At 37.0% G+C, this 23,671-nt stretch overlaps 2 protein-coding genes across 2 annotated transcripts; one reads left to right on the forward strand and one right to left on the reverse strand.

Annotated features, from left to right (window-relative positions):
• Positions 1-8,301: 8,301 nt before the first annotated feature.
• Positions 8,302-9,924, reverse strand: LOC121224986 (uncharacterized). Its single transcript, XM_041108648.1, has 2 exons — positions 9,733-9,924; positions 8,302-9,642 (listed from the first exon to the last, which is right to left on the reverse strand). Exons 1-2 carry the CDS (start codon positions 9,922-9,924, stop codon positions 8,302-8,304), a joined length of 1,533 nt encoding a protein of 510 aa, XP_040964582.1.
• A 6,659-nt stretch (positions 9,925-16,583) lies between these two features.
• Positions 16,584-22,940, forward strand: LOC107920354 (uncharacterized protein At1g51745). The gene is made up of 4 exons (XM_016850030.2): positions 16,584-17,091; positions 18,804-19,357; positions 19,533-19,835; positions 20,874-22,940. The coding sequence occupies exons 1-4, from the start codon at positions 16,913-16,915 to the stop codon at positions 22,166-22,168; spliced, it is 2,331 nt and encodes a 776-aa protein (XP_016705519.2). The 5' UTR covers positions 16,584-16,912; the 3' UTR covers positions 22,169-22,940.
• The last annotated feature ends 731 nt before the right edge of the window (positions 22,941-23,671 follow it).

The raw sequence follows: 23,671 nt of genomic DNA on the forward strand, positions 1-23,671 counted from the left end.
TGTTTCAGGTTCCTGTATTATTTAGAAATTTCTAGAGTAATATGAAAAACTTCCTTTGTGCAAGTTTTATTAGTCCATTAATCGTCATTCTAATGCAACATGCTTGCGAAAAGATCATAACGATAAAATAAACAAAATTAATTTTGGAGCATAGCTCGCAATGGGTTGTCAATGATAGAGGAATTGTCTGGGGACATTTATATTGAAAAAGAATGAAACATTCTAAAACAACGAATTCAATAAAAATAATATGAACAGGTGCCCCAGATATCTCTGCTTGAATTTCTCTATACAACTTTTCGAAGACCCTTCTAAATTCAACACGCGTTTAGGAGATTCACAGTATTTTGTTGATGCCCGAAGATGTCGTTTATTCATTTCTGCCAATTTAGGTACAACAAGACTACCACTTGACAATCAAAATTTGAGCCGCCCTTTTCAGGTTTTCAACTCAAACCCCTTTGGTCTTAAGGTGCCCTTTGCGGGTTTTCACCCTAGCCTCTCTATTTTTTTTTTGGAATCAAAGTGCCATTTGCGGGTTTTCACCTTGGTTCCTTCCTTTCTTCAAGTAAAGTATCTCTTGACCGAATTTGAATTTACTGAATTAAGCAAGTTTCTTCCATCCATTTCAGCCAGGATCAGGGCTCCTCCAGAAACGGCCTTTTTTACGACATAACGACCTTCCCAATTCGGCATCCATTTCCCCCTAAAATCTTTTTGTAGAGGAAGAATTTTTCTCAACACCAAGTCCCCATGTGAAGTTCTCTGGGTCAGACCTTTTTGTTGTAGGCTCGCATCATTCTTTTCTGGTACATCTGACCATGCTGAATAGCCTTTTAGCCTTTTTCCCTCTATCAGGTTCAACTGATCGTATCGAGATTGAACCCATTCTGCTTCATCCAATTGTAGCTCAGTCAAAACTCGGAGAGAAGGAATTTCAACTTCAATAGGCAAGACTACCTCTATGCCATAAACTAAGGAGAAAGGTGTTGCCCCGGTGGAGGTCCTGATTGACGTTCGATAAGCAATGAGGGCAAACGGTAATTTTTTGTGCCAGTCCCTGTAAGTCTCAGTCATCTTCCCTACAATCTTCTTTATATTTTTATTGGCCGCTTCCACTGTACCATTCATTTTCGGGCGATACGGCGACGAATTGTGATGTCTGATCCTGAATTGACTGCAGACTTCTGCTATTGAGCTGTTGTTCAAATTCAACGCATTGTCGGATATGATTCTTTCAGGCATTCCATACCGACATATAATCTCTCTCTTCAAGAACTTACTGACTGATGACTTTGTAACATTAGCATACGAAACAGCTTCTACTCATTTGGTGAAGTAGTCAATAACCACGAATATGAAACGATGCCCATTTGAAGCCTTCGGCGATATTGGCCCGATAACATCCATACCCCACATGGAGAAAGGCCATGGAGAAGTTATGACATGAAGATGCGAAGGAGGTGCATGCATTTTATCGCCATAGATTTGACATTTATGGCACTTTTTGGAGTAATTGATGCAATCCCCTTCCATGGTGGACCAATAATACCCGAACCTCATAATCTGTCTAGCCATTGTGAACCCACTGGCATGCGTTCCACAGATGCCCTCATGGACTTCCTCCAGAATTTTCTTTACTTCCACGGCATCCACACATCTTAACAGTACTTGATCTTTTCCCCTCCTGTATAAGATCTCCCCATCTAAGACGTAATCAATGGCTAGTCTTCTCAGAATTCTCTTTTCATTCTCCGTTGCCTGGCCATGATACTCACGATTTTTCACATATAGTAGTATATCTTGATACCAAAAACTATCATCGATTTCTCCTTCTTCAATATTGTAACAGTGAGCCGGGTCTTCGTAGATACTCATTTGGATTGGCTTCATATCCTCATGTCTGTTCACCTTGATCATGGAGGCTAAAGTAGCTAGTGCATCAACCATCTGGTTCTCATCTCGTGGGAGATAGCAAAAAGTGATGTCCTCAAACTCGTTAATCAATTTGAGGACTAACTTTTGATAACTGACTAATTTGGGATCTCTCGTTTCCCATTCACCCCTAAGCTGATATATCACCAATGTCGAATCTCCATAGACCTCTAACACTTTGATTCTTCGCTCTATAGCTACACGAATACCCATTATGCACGCTTCGTATTCTGCCATGTTGTTTGTACAATCAAAATCCAATTTGCAAGTGAATGGATAATGATCACCACTCGGGGATACTAAGACTGCCCCAATTCCATTGCCTACAGTGTTCGAGGCTCTATCAAAGTTTAGCTTCCAACTGTGACCTTTTTGGAGATTTTCTTCAGTAGCGGCTACATACAACAAGCCTTCATTCGGAAAATCAAAACTTAACAGTTCGTAATCTTCCAAAGCCCTACTAGCTAGAAAGTCCGCTATTGCGCTCCCTTTTACAGCTTTTCGGCTCACATAGACAATATCAAATTCAGACAGTAAGACCTGCCATCGGGCCATCCTCCCATTCAAAGCCGTTGACTCCATCATGTACTTTAACGGGTCTAACTTTGAAATTAGTCAAGTCATATGGTATAACATGTACTGCCTTAATCTTCGGGTTGTCCAAATCAAGGCACAACATAACTTCTCAATCGGCGAATATCTCATTTCACAGTCAGTGAATTTCTTGCTGAGATAATATATCGCCCTTTCTTTTCTCCCTGTTTCATCATGTTGGCCTAGCACACATCCCATGGAGTTATCAAATACTGTCAGATACAATATCAGGGGCCTATCTGGGCTAGGTGGTGACAGCACCGGAGTATTAGACAAATATTGTTTCACTTTGCTAAAGGCTTCTTCGCATTCTTCATCCCAAGTACCAGGGTTATGCTTCTTCAGAAGACGGAATATAGAGTCACATTTCTCGGTTAGTTGTGAAATGAACCTAGCAATGTAGTTCAGTCTTCCGAAGAAACCTCGAACTTCTTTCTGAGTGCGAGGTGGAGGTAAGTCTCGTATTGCCTTGACTTTGTCTGGGTCAATCTCGATTCCCTTTTCACTGACTATGAAGCCTAGCAACTTTCCTGACCTGGCCCCAAAAGTGCACTTCGCTGGATTAAGCTTGAGCTGGAACTTTCTTAATCTTAAGAATAACTTTCTCAAGACCCGCACATGTTCGCCATTCGTTCTAGATTTCGCGATCATATCATCAACGTAAACCTCGATTTTCTTGTGCATCATGTCATGGAACAAGGCTACCATGGCTCTTTGGTATGTCGCTCCTGCATTCTTCAATCCAAATGGCATCACTTTATAACAAAACGTCCCCCATAACGTAATGAACGTAGTCTTTCTCATGTCTTCAGGATGCATCTTTATCTGATTATACCCAGAAAAACCATCCATGAAGGAAAACAATGAAAAGCCCGCAGTATTGTCTACCAATGTGTCGATGTGGGGCAATAGGAAATTATCCTTTGGACTAGCCTTGTTCAAATCCCGATAATCCACATACATTCGTACTTTTCCATATTTCTTTGGAACTGGTATGATGTTAGCCACCCACTCAGAATACTTGACTTCTTACAGAAATCCGGCATCAAACTACTTTTGGACCTCCTCCTTTATCTTCAACATGATATCAGGCCTCATCCTTCTGAGCTTTTGCTACACTGGCTTGCAATCTTCTCTTATAGGGAGACGATGGACTACAATATCGGTACTCAAACCCGGCATATCCTGGTATGACCATGCAAATACGTCCTTGAACTCTCGGAGTAATTCGATGAGGTCTTGTCTTGTGTGTAGAGATATTCGATCCGATCTTCACCTCTTTGTCTTCCTCCAAGCTCACAATTTTTATTGATTCCCTGTGAGGTAGGATTTGCTTCTCAGTCTTTTTTACCATTTTCAACAAGTCAGGAGACAAACCACAGTCTTCGTCATCCTCAAAATCATGCGATCCCTCTAAACACATGTTTCGTTCAAAAGGTGACTCTAAATTTGTAAGAGTGACATTCGTATCATTGACATCGTAAGACCTGTTATGAAAAACAATATGGATTCAGGAGTTTGTTTGGCGCAATATGGTCATGAATGAAATGCAAGTGTAGTTTGAGAGAAATTCAAAATAACTGCTCTTATAGAAAGAAAGATTTGATCCAAAAATGACTGCAAACATGAACTTTATTAAAATAACAATTTTCTAGACATGAGCCTATTTCACAAAGGAATCCTTATCACTTCTAGGCTAAAAAGCAATAAGGGTGTTCTGGACATTACTCTGAGGAAATCCTAAAAACTACAGATATTTCTTCTGCAGTCCAGTTCTTTAGCTCCCTTCCCGACTCGTAAGGACGAATATCCAGTAAAGTTTTTCCTCCCGTCGCTTCTTCATACACGGCATGAATACCCTCTAACTCCGTGTTAATGCTTCTGTCCCCTAGCATTTCTTGATAGACGAACCCTCCCGATGCAAAAGTCTTAGACATGTGAGGAAAGGTCATGGGTTCTCATTCAACTTCATCCCCTGTCAAACGAGCCCTTCTTCTTATTTGTTTCCTCTCTCGCTCCATCCTTATTTACTTAAAATCTGGCTTATAACCTAAGCCAAAACGATCGTGCTTGCCCTTCAATACTGGGACCTCGACTCGACCCTGAAGATATCTCCCCAATCCTTTCCTTGGCAAAGCTTCTTTTCCAACTGTCAATTGCAGCCTCATCTTTGTGGTCTTTGATATTCTCGGCATCGGGATCTTGTTTCCCTCAAAGATGAATGTTGCATTTACGAACTCCAAGGAACGGAAAGAGCACTCGATTGCATCATCACTCTTCTCTAAATAAGGCGAATCGTTAGTCACAGATGTAATGATATCCTCTTCAGCATCTATCGTCACTACCCGGCCTTCTGACACCAGCTTCAGTTTTTGATGTAACGATGACGGCACCGCACCTGCCGAATGAATTCAAGGCCTTCCTAATAGGCAACTGTAAGAAGGCTTGATGTCCATAACCAAGAAGTCTACCTCATAGACAGTTGGGCCAATTAACAAGGGTATATCAATTCTTCCCATGACTTTCCTCTCGGTGCCATTAAATGCTCTCACCACATTCTGGCACGACCTCATATGTGAACTGTCCATAGGTAGCCTGTTGAGTGTGGATAGAGGCAATACATTCAGTGCCGACCCGTTGTCTACTAGAACTCCTGGTAATATGCACCCTTTACACCTTGCAGTGATGTGTAAAGCTCTAGTAGATCCCATACCCCCAGGTGGTATTTCGTCATCGCTGAAAGAGATGAAGTTATCAGTGCTTATATTTTCGACCAGTCGATCCAACTTGTTAATAGAGATATCGTCGGCCACATAAGTTTCATTTAGCACATTCAGTAGTGCATTTCGATGTCCCTCCGAGTTCAGGAGTAAAGCTAGCACAGATATGCGAGCTGGTTGTTTGTGCAGCTATTCCACAATGTTGTACTCGCTATGTTTTATGAACTTCAAGAACTCTCTAGCTTCCTCCTCTTTGATTGGTTCATTGACCAATAATTTAGGTTCGACCGTATTCTTCTTCTTTCCAACCAAAGTTTCTTCTCTTATTGGCTCTACTCGATCTTTCATCTATTCGCAGTGCCTTCCTTCATCCTGATCCTCTTTACTGATTATATCCTCCTTCCCCGGGATTGTCACATTACAATCGTAATTCCAAGGAACCCTCCTATTATCCTTGTATGCAAACACAGCCGATTTTTGAATGATTACTTTTGGCGTTATACATGCCCCAACCTCACTGTTCTGAGGTCACGAAATGATGACCACAGGATGGTTAGCCTTCGAGACTCCCAATGCCAACTCTGATGCGCATACATAACTCTCCTCTTGAACTCCTTCACAGAATTCCACCTCCTTATTATCCATCACACCTTGTATCATGGCTCTAAACTCTGTACACTCTTGGATTTCATGCCCCACTTCATGGTGGAACTCACAGTAGTTCCCCCTCTTTTCACAACTTCCTTCTGAGACGATTAGTCCCCTTTTCACCATCTCCTTCCAGACCCATCTCAGAGGAGTTTTCACATCCGCAATGTCTGTCTTGATCCTCCTGTCTTCGTCCACCATATTTACCCCACCATCAGTGTGGTTTGGTAATGGGTTTTCTGCCTTGGTCGAGTCATCAAATTTAACGACACCCATACCAATGAGCCTTTCAACCAACTTCTTAAAGGCCGTACAGTTTTCTATGGAATGCCCTGTTATTCCCGCATAATAGTCGCACTGTGCATTCGCATCGTATCATTTGGGATACGCGGGTTGCAAGGGCTTTAGATAGAAAGGGAAAACTACGTGTGCGTCAAATAAATTTTGGTATAGTTTCCTGTATGACATATGAATTGGCATGAATTGGGGCCTCTCAGTATTTCGCCTTGTACCGACCTTTTGTCTCGACGAGCTTTGCTGATTGGCAGCCACTTTTTCTGGCTGACTCACTATTACTGACTTCGAGTAACCCTTGTTGTACATGCTCGCGCTATTCACCTCGTTTTCCTTCCTCCTCGAAGCCGATCTTCTGTTACTCTCTCCAGCATCGATCTTCTCACTCCTGATGGCATTCTCAATCATCTCGCCATTCATGACTATGTCAGGGAAGCTTTTTGTGGCACTTCCTAACATATGTGTAATGAACGGTGCCTTCAGGGTGTTAATGAACAACATGGTCATTTCCTTTTCCAAGAGCGGGGGTTAAACTTGGACCGTGACCTCCCTCCATCTCTGTACGTACTGTCTGAAGCTTTCACTCTGCTTCTTTTCCATGTTTTGAAGGGTGATTCTATCAGGAGCCATGTCTGTCACATGACTATATTGTTTCATGAACGATTGTGCCAGGTCCCTCCATGAACCAATCGTGGCACGACTCAACTGATTGTACCACTTGGATGCTGCCCCTGCAAGGCTATATTGGAAGCAATGTATCAAGAGTTGGTCGTTGTTAACATATCCCGCCATCCGTCTGCAGAACATGGTGATGTGAGCCTCTGGCAAGTCGTCCCACTGTACTTCTCGAATTCAGACATCTTAAACTTATGAGGGAGTACTAGATCTGGCACTAAACTCAGCTCTTTTGCGTCGATGCCTCTATAACTTTCAGTGACCTCCATCGCCTTGAACTTCTCTTCGAGCCACCTGCATCTTTCTTCTAACTGTTTCGGTAACTCTTCCTTCATTCTTTCCTTCTCAACCACTTCATCAAAATCAGGAATGGCAGAGTTAATATGATTATTTTTGGGATTAGTTCCCGGTCCAGCTTGGAAGCTCGAAGCACCAGCTCAAAACTGCTGCGGCATGATGGTGACCGTAGATTTGCGCGGGTATTCAGCTTGAGTTCGCACATGTGGAGGGGTGAAACCTGGAGGATAGAAAGGTTCATCATCATTTCCCTCATCGACATTTGCCATGGGGCCCTTTCCTTTATCACTTCCCTTGGTTATCAGTTGGGTTAACTTTGCCACTATATTTTCTTGGGATTCTCGCATCTTCTCAGACATCTCTTATTTCATCTTGTCTAACCGCTCCTACATCTGTAGCTGAAGCCGGTCCTACATCTCCTTCTAATACTGTTCGAGCTTTTCTAATCTCTGATCCATAACATTTGTCTTTGCTCGAGTGCCGTATCGGTGTTGGATTGGTTGGTTGGTTTCCAGGTTAACTGAGCAATAATTTTAATTAATTAGGATCAATTAAAGGTTTTTAATACATATGATACGATGCATGAGATGAATGCAAGAAAGACGTTAATTATGATTCAATTCTACTTGGAAAACTTTATTAGAAAACAAATCCCTTTACATAGAATAGACTACAAATACGACTTCGCCCTAATACTTAAGACCTTGATTTTTTAAAGTAACGAGGCTAACTCCCACCCCCGGTCTGACTCCAATTCATACTTTACACTCAACGTGTCAGCTTGTACTGCCAAAGTTTGTAAGTGATCAGCTACTTCTCGAATCTGAACCAAGGCTTGTCCCATAACACGATCCCTGCTTCTGACCTGATTCTGGAGATAGTGAAGCTGTTCACTTTGATGATCTTCGTTTGCCTCCAAATACTCAATCCTGGCTTCACAGTTCTACAATGCCACCTCTAGTTCTTCTATAGTTTTCTTCATTTGTTCGATCCTGCTTAAACTTGCTTGCAGTTCCACCACTGAATTACGATTTAGGTATTGATGAACAATCTTCTCAAGTTCAGCCACTCTAGCCTTTAGTTTATCCTTTTCATCCTGATGTTCCAACAAACTCTTCTCAAGCGATCTATTTTGCATCTAGGCTTCCTGGAATCTTTCTTCCCATATACTAGCCTTGGCCTTTTCTTCTTGAACCTCTTGACGCCACTGCTCTGAGGTTTTTCCCAACCCAACAGTTCTCACTGACAAACGTAGTCTCTTATAATCTGTCTTTAAGCTGTTTAGATCCTCATCGACTTTACGCTTCCCTTTTCTTAAGCCTTCGGTTTCCAATTTCTGAATATCTATGTCCAACTTTAAATTCACCTTTTCTTCCTTAATTTGCTCTATTTTCTTCTCTAATGCTGCATTTATTCTTTCGAAGTCTTGCTTTATGATTTCCAACTCAGAAGGGACAACACGCAAATGCTCCTCTATCGACTGACTATTTTCTGGACTTGGCCTAGGAATGTTGTCATTAATCCTCCTAACACACCATTCGTTGTACTCAGAAGTTGTCATTGGACCCACGGCTAATCTCTTCATTTGGCGAGTCTGATTCCATGCATTGGCCATCTCACGAGCCTTCCTCTTGTATCCATCATCCTTATATGAAAATTCACACTCAGCTGATCTTTGAGTGGCAGGCGCAAACTGTCTTAACCTGTATTGTCTTAATACTAGCAATGGAGCATAACCAACAGCTCCCCAAATCCCGAGCAACAGAACCCAGTCAAAATCCCCACACCGATATAGGATATCATCTAGAAGTAACCACAGAGCTCTCCACTCGACGTTCTCCTCTTGCAGATTCCGAAAGATTGCCATCCATTTCTCCTCTGTAATATCATCCCTCCTTGATGTAGCCACTATCTCTTTCAACGGTGAATAACTTTCAGATAAGATCTGATATGAAACCTTATCAACCTTCCAAAAGTGGCTATGGAACCACCCAAGTAATAACTGCGCACATCCAATAAATCCGCCCTCTCCCGTTCTTCGACATGCATTTAATGACCTAAAGGTTTCTGCCAAAATCACCGGAACTGGCGTAACTCCCTTATCAAGTCGATCAAATAAATCAGTGACCGCCTCGTCAATATGTCCCAAAATCTTAAGAAACACAATTAAGCCATATATATTCAAAGCAAAGATGTCTACTTTCTTCCTCACATCTGGGTGTGCTAAAATGAGGTCCCTCAAACTTTTCCAGGGAATACACATTCTATCCCCTTTTTGCTTAATCCGAGCCGTAACCCACTGCTCACTCATCCCTGTTATATTTATCAGATTCTTCAAGAAGGTCGGTACATTTACCGCATTCGAATAAATTCTATCTACCTGAACCTTCGAACACCAAAGTAAAGCTGTGTACTCCTCTATCGTAGGCACCAAATCAACCTTCCCGAATGTGAAGCAACTGTAGGCCGGATTCCAAAACTGGGCAAGAGCTCAAAACAGACGCTTGTCTACCTTCATGTCAAGTAAATAAGGCAAATCCCCATAATTCAAATAGAATAACTGCCTAACCTCATTATCCCATTGATCCCAAATCTCCTTCAACTCCTGCAAGTTGTTCTGAGCTACGCTAACACGAGTGAAGTCCCATAACTCTGATACGTATCCCACGGCCAAACTATCACCTTTTTCATACTGTATCTTCTCAGACCAAGTCCGGACAGCCGCATTGTCTTCCACTCTATCAAGAAACCCATTTCCCATGATAAACTTTCTATATGGCAACCGAATATGAACCAACGCCTTTATAATGAAATGTCATGCAATTATGATGTCATGCAATCAAAACAAAATAAACCCAAGTCAGTATCACATATAAAGATATAATCTAATATAAAATAACAAGAACACTTATTTAGGAATCTACTAGGGCTCGGTATAGTTCTACCTAGGGCAAGTTCCTAAAGCTCACTATATGAGGTTTAGTTTCTAGAGTAAGGGTACCCGAACCAGCAGATTCCTCGATCCTCACCCATTATAGGCTCATACGGATCGAGTTCAATTCAGGGGGACACATTTCCCTATGGCTGCACGGAGATGAAAATCTCACGAAGACATAGGTACGGATGTATCCCGGAAGCAGTCCACTACCCTGCACGGAGGTGAAAACCTCATGAAGGACTAGTTTCTCACTCCCACTTAAGGGTAAAATGCAAAATGCAAATGCAAAGTTACCAAAATACCGTGATAAAACATCAATGAATTCAAAGGAAGTCATGAATTTTTTTAAAAACTTTTGATTTTCGACACAAAGACAAATATGATCAGTTTGTGGCTCGACTCTCTACGTCCCTGGTGGAGTCGCCAAGCTGTCGAAACCGTTTTTTTGAAAACAAAAATTTAGTTGCCGACTTTTTAAAAAAAACAAAACTGGAGTTGCCACCGACCCTTTATTAAGGTGTGATCGGCCCACCTTAAAAATAATTAAGGTACCCGAACCAGCAGATTCCTCTATCCTCACCCATTATAGGCTCATACGGATCGAGTTCAGTTCAGGGGGATACATTTCCCTATGGCTGCACGGAGATGAAAATCTCATGAAGACATAGGTACGGATGTATCCCGGAAGCAGTCCACTACCCTGCACGGAGGTGAAAACCTCACGAAGGACTAGTTTCTCGCTCCCACTTAAGGGTAAAATGCAAAATGCAAATGCAAAGTTACCAAAATACCGTGATAAAACATCAATGAATGCAAAGGAACTCATGAATTTTTTTTAAAAACTTTTGATTTTCGACACAAAGACAAATATGATCAGTTTGTGGCTCGACTCTCTACGTCCCTGGTGGAGTCGCCAAGCTGTCGAAACCGTTTTTTTGAAAACAAAAATTTAGTTGTCGACTTTTTTTAAAAAACAAAACTGGAGTCGCCACCGACCCTTTATTAAGGTGTGATCGGCCCACCTTAAAAATAATTTTGGTCTGCGAAATTTGAGAAAACAGGTTCGGGAGTCAGTTACGCACAAGGAAGGATTAGCACCCTCGTAACGCCCAAAATTGGTACCAAATTGATTTTTTTTAATGTCTTGGTGTCGAAAATTTTAAAAGATTTTAAAAGGAAACTTTTATTTCATGAATGGATTAAAATAAAAAGACATTCTTATTTCAAAGAAATAAAACACCACACCCAGTGAGTTAGGGCACAATGTTTTTAAATCTTCAAAATACCCGAATATTGCCTTTTGTTTTTGAAAATTCTTATTTCGAGAAGAAAATGTCATGACCAGTAAGTTAGGACCCAACATTTTGAATTCCCGAGGATAACCTTTTATTTAAAATTTGAATTTATTGCAAAACAAATACTTGGCCTTTTAAATTCATCGAAAAAATAATCGCGATCCAATAAGTTAGGACACGACCTTCCTCGAGAACCATGAATACCAAATATTTTGGAATTTATAAAACAGGATGATTTAAATACTTTGAGAAAATCAAAATATATATTTTTAAAATGGATGCTAAAAAGGGTTAAGGTACAACATGGAACAAATACTTTAATTTAAAATGTATATGTAAATTTTAAAAATAAAATAAAAGTATAAAGATATGCATATGTGTATATATTTTCCGAAATAAAAAATGTATATATATGTAGGTAAACCATGAAAATATGTGCACATTTAAATGCTTATGTATATATGTACAATATGTATATATAAAATGATAAAAAAATACTTACAATAATATTAAAGAAAAATGTGTACATAAATATATTATAGAAAATGTATGTGTATTTTAAATGTGGGAGTGGTGAAGATAAAATAATGATAAATAAATATAAATAAAATATGTACATGTGAATCAATAAAATAAAAATATAAAATTATATATACATATATATTTACAAAATAAAGAATGTGTAAGTATGTATAAAATATGAGCATGTGAAAGAAAAATAAAAACTATAAAAAAAAAAGAAATTTTAAAAATGTGCGAACGAAATGTATGCATGCATGTATAAAAGCTTAAAATATATATTAAATATGCATGTAGGTTATACATAAAATATGCGTATGTATGAATGAAATAATAACAATAATAATGTTAATAATAATAACAATAAATAAAATAGAACAAAATAAGGGTATAGCATAATTATGATAAGAAACTAAAATGGATTAAATTGAACAAAAGACGAAAAAAAGGCAAATTTGAAATAATAAAAAAAGACCACTTTGAATGCGCAGGAAACAATGGAGGACCAAAAGGGAAATTATTCCCGCCTTCCCAAAACGCTGCGCAGTGATGGGCCAAATTGAAGCAAAATTAAAATCTGCGACCCAATTTAAAAAAAAAAGAAAAATAGGATTTAACTGAAACGCGTTGCAAAAGGGATGGGCCAGTTGCGCAAATTCCCCATTGAAGCCAAACGTGCGGATCCTTCCCGCCGGGTCGGGTCACCGTGCGGGTCGCACCTGGCTAAAACGGCGCCGTTTGAACGTTATTTAAAACAAAATTTTTCCCTAAAAAAGTCATTTGGAACCGAATGAAAAAAGAAAAAAAAAAGAAAACAGTGTTTTTTTTGGTGCTCTGCTAGGGTTTAATCCCTAGCGTCCTCGCGCCACCCCTCGGCCCATGCCGGCGCTCTGATCGCGACGGATACGGCGACGGTCCGGCGTCTTCGACGAAAGAGGTAAGACCCCTCCTTTTTCTTTGTTATTTTAAACAAAATAATGATGAAAATAAAAGAAGAAAAAAAACAAGAAAAATTTTGAAAAGAAAACGCTGTAAAATAAAAAGCAAAAATCACCTTTGAAAAACAAGTTTAATCTGTATTTCTTTCAATTTCTCTGTGTATTTCTCCGTTAATACCATCCTTTTTACAGATTTTGATAGGCCTTTTATAGGCCGAAAGAAAGAAAATAAATTAAATCTAAATTTTTTCTTTGTTGTTTTTTCTTTCAGGACTCTTTGAATCCGTTTTGCAGGTGTGTGGAGAGTTTGGCGCGCGTGGAGGCCGAAACGTGCGGCGATCGGGCGTTGGGCGCGGTGTGGGTGCTGTTGCGGCGCTGAGGCAGATGCAGCTTTCCTTATTGCTTAGGGTTTTTTCTGTTTAATTTTGATGTGTTGGGCTGTTAGCTGCTAGGTTTAGGGGTTATTGGGCCACTTATTTGTTGGGCCTTAGACGAGTTTAGGCCTGCTATTAAAAAACTGAAATTGCCTGCTTTGTTTTTGTTTGGGCCCGGGAAATTTGGGCTTGTACAATGACAAAACAATCAACCTAAAGCTTCTAACAAATGTACCGTTCATAGGCACCTCAATTCATAACTAAACATTCAAATAATCTAACAAGACTTTGTCTAATATCAATTTCCAATTTAAGCTCCCAAAACTAACCATATTATTATTACATTTTGAACATGCTTCAAAGTTTACCAAATAAACATCAGGATTACCATTTATACAAAAGATTTCATATTCCAACATCATAAAACACACTCAAAAGAAGTTAACAATCTTCTTAATCATCCATTACCATTAGCATTAACCACTTACAAACAACACCTATATACACATGCCACAACCCAAAAAGAGATACAAAAGCTACCAAAATGACATGAGAGAAACAAATAAGCTTAAATAGCTTAGTAAGATCATAATATAACATCTACTTGACTTAATTAAAATAAACAATTAAAGTTATAACATGCTCATCCTAATCTTCAAATACATGGTACGTTTGTTTTCACAATCAACCAAATTGAAATGAACATCTTCTCTGGAAATTTATCATAATAGAATTATACCTATCCTATATAACAATCCATAAATAAACCGTACATACAAGTATATACCTAGTTCGTAGGACTCCATAACATTTAGTCTAAATCACTAGTGCTCGATTCACATACTTAGTAATTACTTCATTTTCAGGGGCATGATAGATGCAAAATAGGGGCACAGATGTGCAGTCAAGGGTATCGAAGTGCAAACAGGGGTACGAATGTGCAATCAGAGATACTGAAGGGTATATATTTTACTTACAATTCTCATGGTTATGTACATAACCAAAATTAGCTTCACATTTATATATAAATTAATTAAATAGAAATCAGTAATCTAAAAAAATAAATCACAATTCTAAAACAAAACACTATGATCTTACCTATGATCCATTCCCGATTCAAACGCAGGGATTACTCCACAAATTTTCCCTTTCCTTGGTTATTGTCTTTATGACTTGTGTCTTGATCCATATAGTAATTAAATACATTCTTGTCTTTATGACTTGTGTCTTGATCCATATAGTAATTAAATACATTCTATTAAATTTACATACATTTCACACTCAATTTAATGTATAAAACCCTTAACTTTTCATTAATTACATATTTTACCTAAACTTTTGCATTTATCACAATTTAGTCCATACCCTCAAAATACCAAAATTAACAAAACTTTATAACATAACATGCTAGCTGAATTTTTACCCTACCATATTCAGCCCACATTTATTCTAAAATCACTAAAATTCCCTATCACTTCTAACATTTCATCAATTTAATCCTTTGCTCAAAAACTAACAAAAATCACTTTATAATTTACTCATAACCAACAACTAATAACTCTAATTCATCATCTAATCTCATAATACTAAGAATTCATTCATGGTACATTTCAAAAATCTTAACAGTTTCAAAATCGAAGCTATAGACTAGTTGGACTTAGTTGCAACGATCCTAAAAACATAAAAATTACAAAAAAAGAAGAAGCTTAAATTGAACTCACATGCAAAAGGGAACTTTAACCGAACCTTGATAGCACAAAAATGGTGGATTTCTTTTGTATTTTTGGTGGAAGAACCCTTTTGGAAAGATGATACTCAATTTTATTTTTAATTATTAAACTATATTAACTTAATTACAAAATTGCCCTTAAAATTAAACATGCATTTTAACATATTTTCAAGCCTTAAAACCGTCATCAATAAACTTTATGGTCAAATTACTTCATAAGTCCCCTCCACATCATTAATTAAACTATCAAGTCAATATAATTCATTAATTACCAAGCTTTGCGTCTTTCACAATTTAATCTTTTTTATTCAATTAACTAATTAAATCTTAAAATTTTTTTACCAAAATTTAGTATAACCCTAATACAATTCCATAAACATTAACTAAGTATTAAAACACGATCAAACATATTAGAATTGTAGTCCCAAAACTACTGCTTCCGATACCACTGAAAAACGGGATATTACAGATTACCACTGTTGCAATCGTTATATTTACACCAAAACCTTTTCAATGGAACATTTCCTAAATAAATTGGTGATTTGTCCAATCTTCAAACCCTGGATCTAGCTTATAATGGCTTTTACACCATGGAAATATTTAGGAATTTGGTTTCTTGAAGAAATTAGTGTATTTATGGATGACTGATAACGGAAGCTAATTTAATCGGTGAAATCTCGAGTTTAGTGCATTTGAATTTGTTAGAAACAATTTGGAAGGTCCAATTCCAAGTAATTTGTTTACTTTTGAGAATCTAACTAATGTGTATCTCTTCAAAAATCATCTTTCAGGTGAAATACCCAGAGTCAGTGATGCTTTGAATTTGGTTGAAGTTGATCTTTCCCAGAATAATTTGGCCAGCGAAATTCCCCAAAGGTTCAGTAAGTAAGTTACAGCATTTGAATTTGTTAAATTTGTTTTCGAACCAGTTGACTAGAGAATTGCCGGAAAGCATCGGTTGACTGCCTGCTTTGAGGGATTTTAAGGTTTTTGACAACAACTTGACTGGAGTTCGGGCTTCATTCAAAGTTGGAAGCAATTTAGTGGTAGATTTCTGATCTTTTTTTTTTAATTATTTGGTTCAAGTGTTTTACAATTTTTGTTTTTAATTGTTTTTTTAATAAATATTTTTTGAATACTTTTTTATTTTAATTATGTGTGAAATGTAGAATAATTTTTTTTTAACATCAGTGCCGTTAGTCAACTAACGGTTAAGTCAACATGTCAGTTAAAAATAGATCAATGTTAAGACTTGAAGTGCTCCATAAAAAAAAGATAAAAGGTCAAAGTGAGCAAATGATCAAACATTAAGGGTTATTTTTGACAGTATTCTTTTAATCTATTTTAACCATTAAATTTGTATATTTTAACTAATTACTTTTCAATTATCATATATTTTTTAAAATTTTATTTTACAAATTATTTATAATTTATATAGTTTTTAGATTTTTATAAATTTATTTCTATTTTTTAATGTGGATATCCATTTAATAAAAGAAAAAAAATAAAATTTTGATTATTAAATTTTTTAACATTTGTTAAAAGATATGACAGAACATACTTAAGATACTAAACTGAAAAATGATTGATACTTTAGATCTCGAATTGAAATAAAACAATTTGATACCAAAATGAGAAAATGAGAAAACTTCCAGAACCAAATAGTGAATTAAGACTAATAAAATGCACAAAATCCCCAAATCTAGTATCTGAATGGGAGCCCTAGCCCTCACCCGAATCCCTCGGTTTCTCCCACTTTCGGATCCTCCGTTTCTCCCTCTTTTGCGCCGGTGGCTGAAACCCCCTTACGCTACCCTTTAATTTAAGTTTTATTGCTTTTCATTTCAATTTTTTTTGTTTTCTTTTATAGATATAGATGGGAAATCCGTTAATTGTACGGAGGATACAGAAATAGGGGTAGAGATAGAGAGGGAAAGAGATTTTAGAGAGAAAGAGATGGAGAATGGGGCAGGAATAGATGGAGGAGGAGTCGGGTCGATCGTGTGGGTACGCAGGAGGAACGGATCGTGGTGGCCGGGGAAGATACTGGGGCCTGAAGAGTTACCGGCTTCACACCTTGCGTCTCCAAGGATTGGAACTCCAGTCAAACTTCTTGGCAGAGAGGATGCCAGCGTGTAAGTCTTATTTATTTATTTTTTAACATGTGAGTTTTGTTGGCTTAATTTTTCCAAAAGAAATACTAGAAGCATTTTTAAATTTATAAGTTTTATCTTGATGTTTATATACCTAGGTACTAGGTATTAAGGATAGAATTGAACTACTGGAAGAATAGAGAATAGTGTGATTTAATGTCAAGTTACGAGAGTTTAGAAGAAATGAAGCTGTGATATTTACTCTTATGAACTTAACCTGTGGATAGTTAAGGCTTTTTCTGAGCAAAACGAATGGTGAGAATGACTCTACAAATGTAAGATGTTAAGGATAGATAAAGTATTTTGATGATGCACTATAATATGGAACTCAGTTCTGCTTTAGGAACTTGTGAATGAGTAATGGTTTACTGTGGAGGAAAGTTGTGAATGAGTGATGGTTTACTCTGAAGGAAAGTTGTTAATGATTGATGGTTTACTCCAGAGTCTAGGTCCTTTTTACTCTGCAAAAAGGTTTCGGGAAGTTCTAAAATATAGGTAGTTGTAGCTCCATCCTGCATGGTTTCTAGGGTTTGAATGACGCATGTCTGGATTTCCATTTGATTTCCAATTAAAGAGAGGGAGGATAAGAGGGAGGAAGACTAATATGAATGTCCATTCAGATTTTCTTTTTATCTATAGTTTGGATGTTGTACTTGTACCTATAAAGAATAAGGAAAACTATTGGTTAAACCCTAACACTATAACTACCACACACACACAAATTCACATTGTTTTTCTTGACAGAACATCATATTGTCATCCTGCTCAATTAAAGCTAATGTAATGCTCTGGCATAATTAATTTAATCTTACAATAATGTTTAGTCTGTTATTTGTGACTTGTGAGAAGCTAAAGAGGCGATAAATTTATCCCTTCTATAATTCTTGTTGAATTTTGATTGCTTTGGCTATGGCCCTTTTTACCTTATTCTGAACAGTGGAGCCTAAAAATATGTGTTAATTTTATTTTATTGCTTCTTTTCTATCCATGTTAGAGTGAGAGATACTACATTAATGTATTCAACATTTCCATTAAAGATGCATGTCAAACTTTATTTTTTCGATGTTAGGAGAAAGATTATCTGTATAGTTATTTGAAGCCTTTGTACATAATAATAAGTTTAGTTAATGCTTTTCTCAAGTTTTTATGCCAACAAAATATCTTTACTTTCCACTAGCCTGTCTGAAGTTAATACGGAAGGAGTAGCATATATCTTGGGCCTCTAGTTATTCAATTTTGAAGGCATATAATATTTAGAGATTGCACTTTCCATCATTTTGCAACTATTTTTCTGTGGTCATTTATTTGGAGAGAATTCATGGGATTAAGATTTTGTTTTTCTATACACCACTGATGGAATTTTTAAATTCCACAAGTGGTGTTAGAATGTTTCTACATGTCACATTACCTTTTATATTATTATTTTTAAAATTTTTATTTCTATAAATACCCTGAAGGACTATGGTGACCTTGCTAACCTCACTGGTGAATTCTAAAAACTCCGCCTTTGTGGATGGATGATTTTCCATTTTTTTCTAAGTTATGGTTCAAAAGCTCCTTTTTTTTTTCATATATGGATTAGAATATTTATGGTATGGAATATGTTGTTCCATTTTCACTTTATTTCTACTTGTAAGATATATTTCTTTTTCTGTCTTCTTAGCGATTGTATATTTCTTTTTCTGTCTTCTTAGCGATTGGTACAATTTAGAAAAGTCTAAGCGTGTGAAGGCATTTCTATGTGGGGAGTTCGATGATTGCATTGAAAGGGCAGAATCCTCACAAGGTGTGCCACCCAAGAAAAGAGAGAAATATGCTCGACGGGAAGACGCTATCCTTCATGTGCTTGAACTTGAGAAGGAATTATTGAGAAAACAAGGAAAATTAGATAGACCTTCTAATGCAAGAAGTAAATCATCTGGTTCTGCTAAGAAGGATTCTTGTGGTTCAGATATTAGTAATGGAAAACCTGGGAACACAAAATCAATTCAATCCAGGAATCAAGATACTTCCATCAAGGGTGAGACAGTGAGTAGCCCTGTACTTTTGCAAAAAGATCAAGCCAGAAATCTGCCAAGTTCCGAAAATGATCATGCTGAAATCATACCTCGGATGAGAGAAATGCAGGATATGGGGCTCAAGACTGCATGTGCAAAGCAAAAGCTTACATCTTTCTGTGCTTTGGATGATGATACTCTATCTCCTTCAACAAGGGTTCCCAGCATGGGAAGACCTGCGCACATTAATGGTAAAATCTTCTTTAGATTAAGGGAAATGGTTACATGAGGGATTTACTGAGGAATTTTTGGTCAAGAGATATGACTGGAGGTGCCTTTTTGTTCAAATCTTGCAGGGTAGTGTAAAATTAGAAGTACTGCGTTTTCTACAACCTGACTTTAGTGCTATTTCTGCTTCTATTTCAGGAGAGCAGCGAATGGAAGGTGTTCTCCGAGCAAAGAGGAGCAAATGCATGTACTTCCCACCCGAGTCTTTTGATGTGTTGGATTATAAAGAAATTCTTCGAAATCAAATTGAGATGTCACCTTCCCATTTTCTGGAATGTGATTCTTATCCTTTTCATAGGCTCTTGATTGAAGATGATTCTAGTGAGTTCTTGGAAGATGTTGAATCTGGTTCTTCTGAATCAACTTCCTCTGAATCTGAGTCAGAGTCTGATTCTTCTGAGACCGAACCAGATATGGATGAGGATATCACTTCACACTCAGGTTGATTTTTCTTAGTCTTAATTCTAGTTTCATGCATTATGTTTGCAATATCATCTTACATCCCGGATAAATGTTCTACGTTTAGGATTTTGCATATTCTGCAGTAATGTAATCCTGCTTCCACTGTTACTTGATTTATCTTGAAAACTGGATGTTTCGCATACTGTTCTCTATACACCATTTGTGGTGAAATTAAATATACCTGTCAAGACAGAGATTTCTCTCAAATTATTGATTCTGGAACAATTTTGGATGTTTTTGCAGTACAGCCAGTTATGTTCTTTGAGTCCTCAGATTGGTTAGGACGGGAACTTATTGTTGTTAAACAACAACCTGGATTAAAGATGCACTGTTGTTCTGTTTTCTGGTCTAATACTTTAGGGTGTATTAGGTCATGTTTCCATACGGCATAGGGGACAGTGATTTATCTGTTGTCAATCAACAACATGAATTAAAGATGCACTGTGATTCTCTTTTGTGGTCTATTATTTTAAGGTGTATATGATTTTATGTGTCCTTATGGTGTTTATTTTTTCTGCTGAAATAACTCTGTTACATTGGCTGAAATTCTTTACATATATATTTTGCACATGATGCTATTGTATTTGTAGTTTAAATTATAAGGATTATGAAGTAGTCAAATTTCGTATTCAGAAACTAATTTTGACTTGCTAGGTATGGAATTAGAATTTCTCCTTCTTGATCCTTAAATACCCTATTGTGATGGCAGAGCAAAGTTACATTAATTTGGGATGCCTATATAAAAATATGCACTAAAATAATGTAAATCACTTAATTTTAATGTAAGATTTACAAATTTGGGGGGGGGGGGCAATATAGATATATGAACTTGACCCAACTTATGATGACATAGTGTAGGAATTTGTAAACTTTTGGGAGCTTATGACCCCCTATGGTTCTAACCACATGCCAGTGCTACCATTTTATTGTATATTCAGGAAAGCATCATGGCCTGTCTAATTATTGGTGGTAATTCATTTATAATTGTTTCTTATTATTTTCTTATTCTCTATTCAGGTGCTACTATATGTATGGATGCTCGATTGGGTGCCTTTCAAAGACTCGACACACTAGGAGGTGGAAGCATGGGCCAGGGGGAGTCTGATGAGTCATCTCTTTCTGGTGAGATGTCTCACTTTTATCCTCATGATCCTCATTCTGTGAATGAAGCGGTGTCTAAATGGCAGCTTAAAGGGAAAAGGAACTTACGGAATCTGGGAAAAAGATCCATGGATGCATCAGAGATAAGAGGTTATGATGGATATGCTCCTGGGTTACATTCTGAAGAACGAGGAATGTTCAGAAAAAGGCTGTTAGGTCAGACTTATTGTAGAAATCATGACTTCGACAATGATGTTGATGTGGCTGGTTTGAGTGCAAAAGATTTTGGAGCCCAAATGTTTGGTTTTGATGGTACAGGATCTTTATATATGCCAAGGGATTCATCCAGAAGTAGAGATAGTTTCGATCATAACATCCATGATTGGGAAGGCATGCAATGGGAAAACCATGCTGCTGAGAGAAATGAGTGGGAGAATGAAGTGTGGCATTTTGATCCAAAATTTTCTACCCATCAAAATTTTGGTGGGAAAAGAAGATCTATATTGATAGATGTTGATTTGAATGTCCAAGCAAGCTATCTGAAAGAACCTGTACCTATAGTTTCATTGATGAGCAAGTTGGATGGGAAGGCAATAATAGGGCATCCCATTCAAATTGAAGCTCTAGACGACAATTCAACTGAGACTCTTCTCTCCGCTAATGGTTATTTCAGTAATGGGCTAATGAACAATGGATACACATCTCTTCCGCCAGCATGGAGGACTGCCAAGAGGACAAATTTTAGGGTCCCACGTCCTCACCGACCATTTGCAGTGGGTAGTTATGAAGGTGGTGAATATCATTCCTTGAATCATGAACGAAAACCACCTTTTAAGAAGTACAATGTAGTAAGTCCCAATCACAGTGCAGCCCCGGTTAAAAAGAGAATCTCTCCTGTTCCAGTCTCTCCTACAGACAGGCAGTTACAAAGAAAGTTACCAAAGAAAGTAAGCTTATTTTCTAGCCCGAAAACAAGAACATTGTCATCGATTGGTATAGAACATACTCTCATATCTAAGCTCATACATGATAGCGGTAATTGTCAAATGGAGGGATCAATCAAACCAGAGTCATCTGGACTCACAACAGTGGTCTGCATACCTGTCAAACTAGTATTCAGTAGGTTACTTGAAAAGATCAATAGGCCACCTTCAAAAGCAGCTAATAAAGTGATTCTCTCCACTAGTGATGCAGTAAGAGATCCGTCCTAGATTACATTGTACATTGATAGAAGAAAAATTAAATACTTGAGTAAAATACGAATTGCTAATTTCCTCTTTTTGACGAAAAGCATTCCCACCAACACTTAATTGTCAGCTTCGTCAAGGTGAGGTGCTTGTTTTGATTCCAATAATTAGATCGACCAGGTAATGTGCATAGAAACTAAGCTCTGTATTATGAGTATATTGATTGCTTGTAGTGATTTTAGGCTTTCAATATCTGCTTATAAGGGATTAATAGAAGAAAAGTGTTGTCAGCTAGCTAACAGGTAATTTGAAATTATCAAGGTGGTCTTTCGGAGTTTGCCTTGATATATATATCTGGGGCCAACCTATTCTTTTCTTTTTTTGTCTAGAAAGACCACTGTAAAGTTGTGGATTTTCTGTTCTTGTTAAAGCAGTCAGGAAGTGGATGTTTAGTTTTACCTATGTTACTTGGAGTTGGAGGGTAAGGGTCAGAACTTGGTTTGTGTGAATATGTGTTTGATATAAGTGTACCAACACGAGAGGAAAATTGAAAAAGTTGGGGTAACATAGGTTTTATCGGTGCAAGTAAGAGGAGAGAAGCTGGAGATTGTTATTTACTTGTATTTCTTCTCATTTTACGTTTCGTTTTTGTGATTTGTGCACATATTATATTGCAACATGCTGTGAGGGAGTATACTTACACTGTGCTCTCTGTTTTTTTTTTTTTTTGTAAATGATCTGAGAAAATTTGGCAATGCTATTTATTAAGCAGATATCACCCAATAAGTTTTGATGATTGTTTGGATCCTGCCATATATATTCTTTTTCTTTTTTTGTCAGTTAAGCATAAAAAAAACCTTTGAACTAAAAATAAATAATCATACAAGTTTCTACCAATTGGTTGCAGTCAATTGAGCTTTCAAATGTTTGTTTCATTCATCTAACTCTTCAAATTCTTTGGTTGACTGTTCCTTCCTAAGAAGATCGCTAGCAACCAAAAAAAATTCCCATATACAGTTCCCTCCAGAAAAATTAAAAAGAAAAATTCCCTATCGATCACATATGTGATAAAGTTATGAACGATGTTTGATTTATAAAATACTACTTTTTTCTAAAAAACAAGTTTCTTTCCCATCCAATCGATTTTATAATCATTTTAATGGGCTTTGGTCTTGTTTTTGTATTTTTACAAAATAAAATAGTAATCTTGGGTTAAAATAATCTTGGGGTTTTGAGTTTGCTGAATGTTTTATTGATTTATCACTAATAAAAGAACCATATTTTTTAAAATTTAATGAATTGATAACTTTTCTTTTTAGTTTTTATAAAAAAAAATTCAAATGAAATAAAAAATTATTTTATTTTCTTAAATTTTAATAATTTTGTTAATATGTTTATTTTTAATTTTTTTATCATTAACTATTTAGAAATTTTTGGGTAAAAATTTGCCTTTAATTCATTTAAAGTCAATTTTGAGAAATAAAAGTTAATAAAAAAAATTATAACTTAGTGGCAAAACGAAATCGA

The sequence above is a fragment of the Gossypium hirsutum genome, chromosome D13 (genome assembly GCF_007990345.1).
Source record: "Gossypium hirsutum isolate 1008001.06 chromosome D13, Gossypium_hirsutum_v2.1, whole genome shotgun sequence".
Lineage (NCBI taxonomy): Eukaryota > Viridiplantae > Streptophyta > Magnoliopsida > Malvales > Malvaceae > Gossypium > Gossypium hirsutum.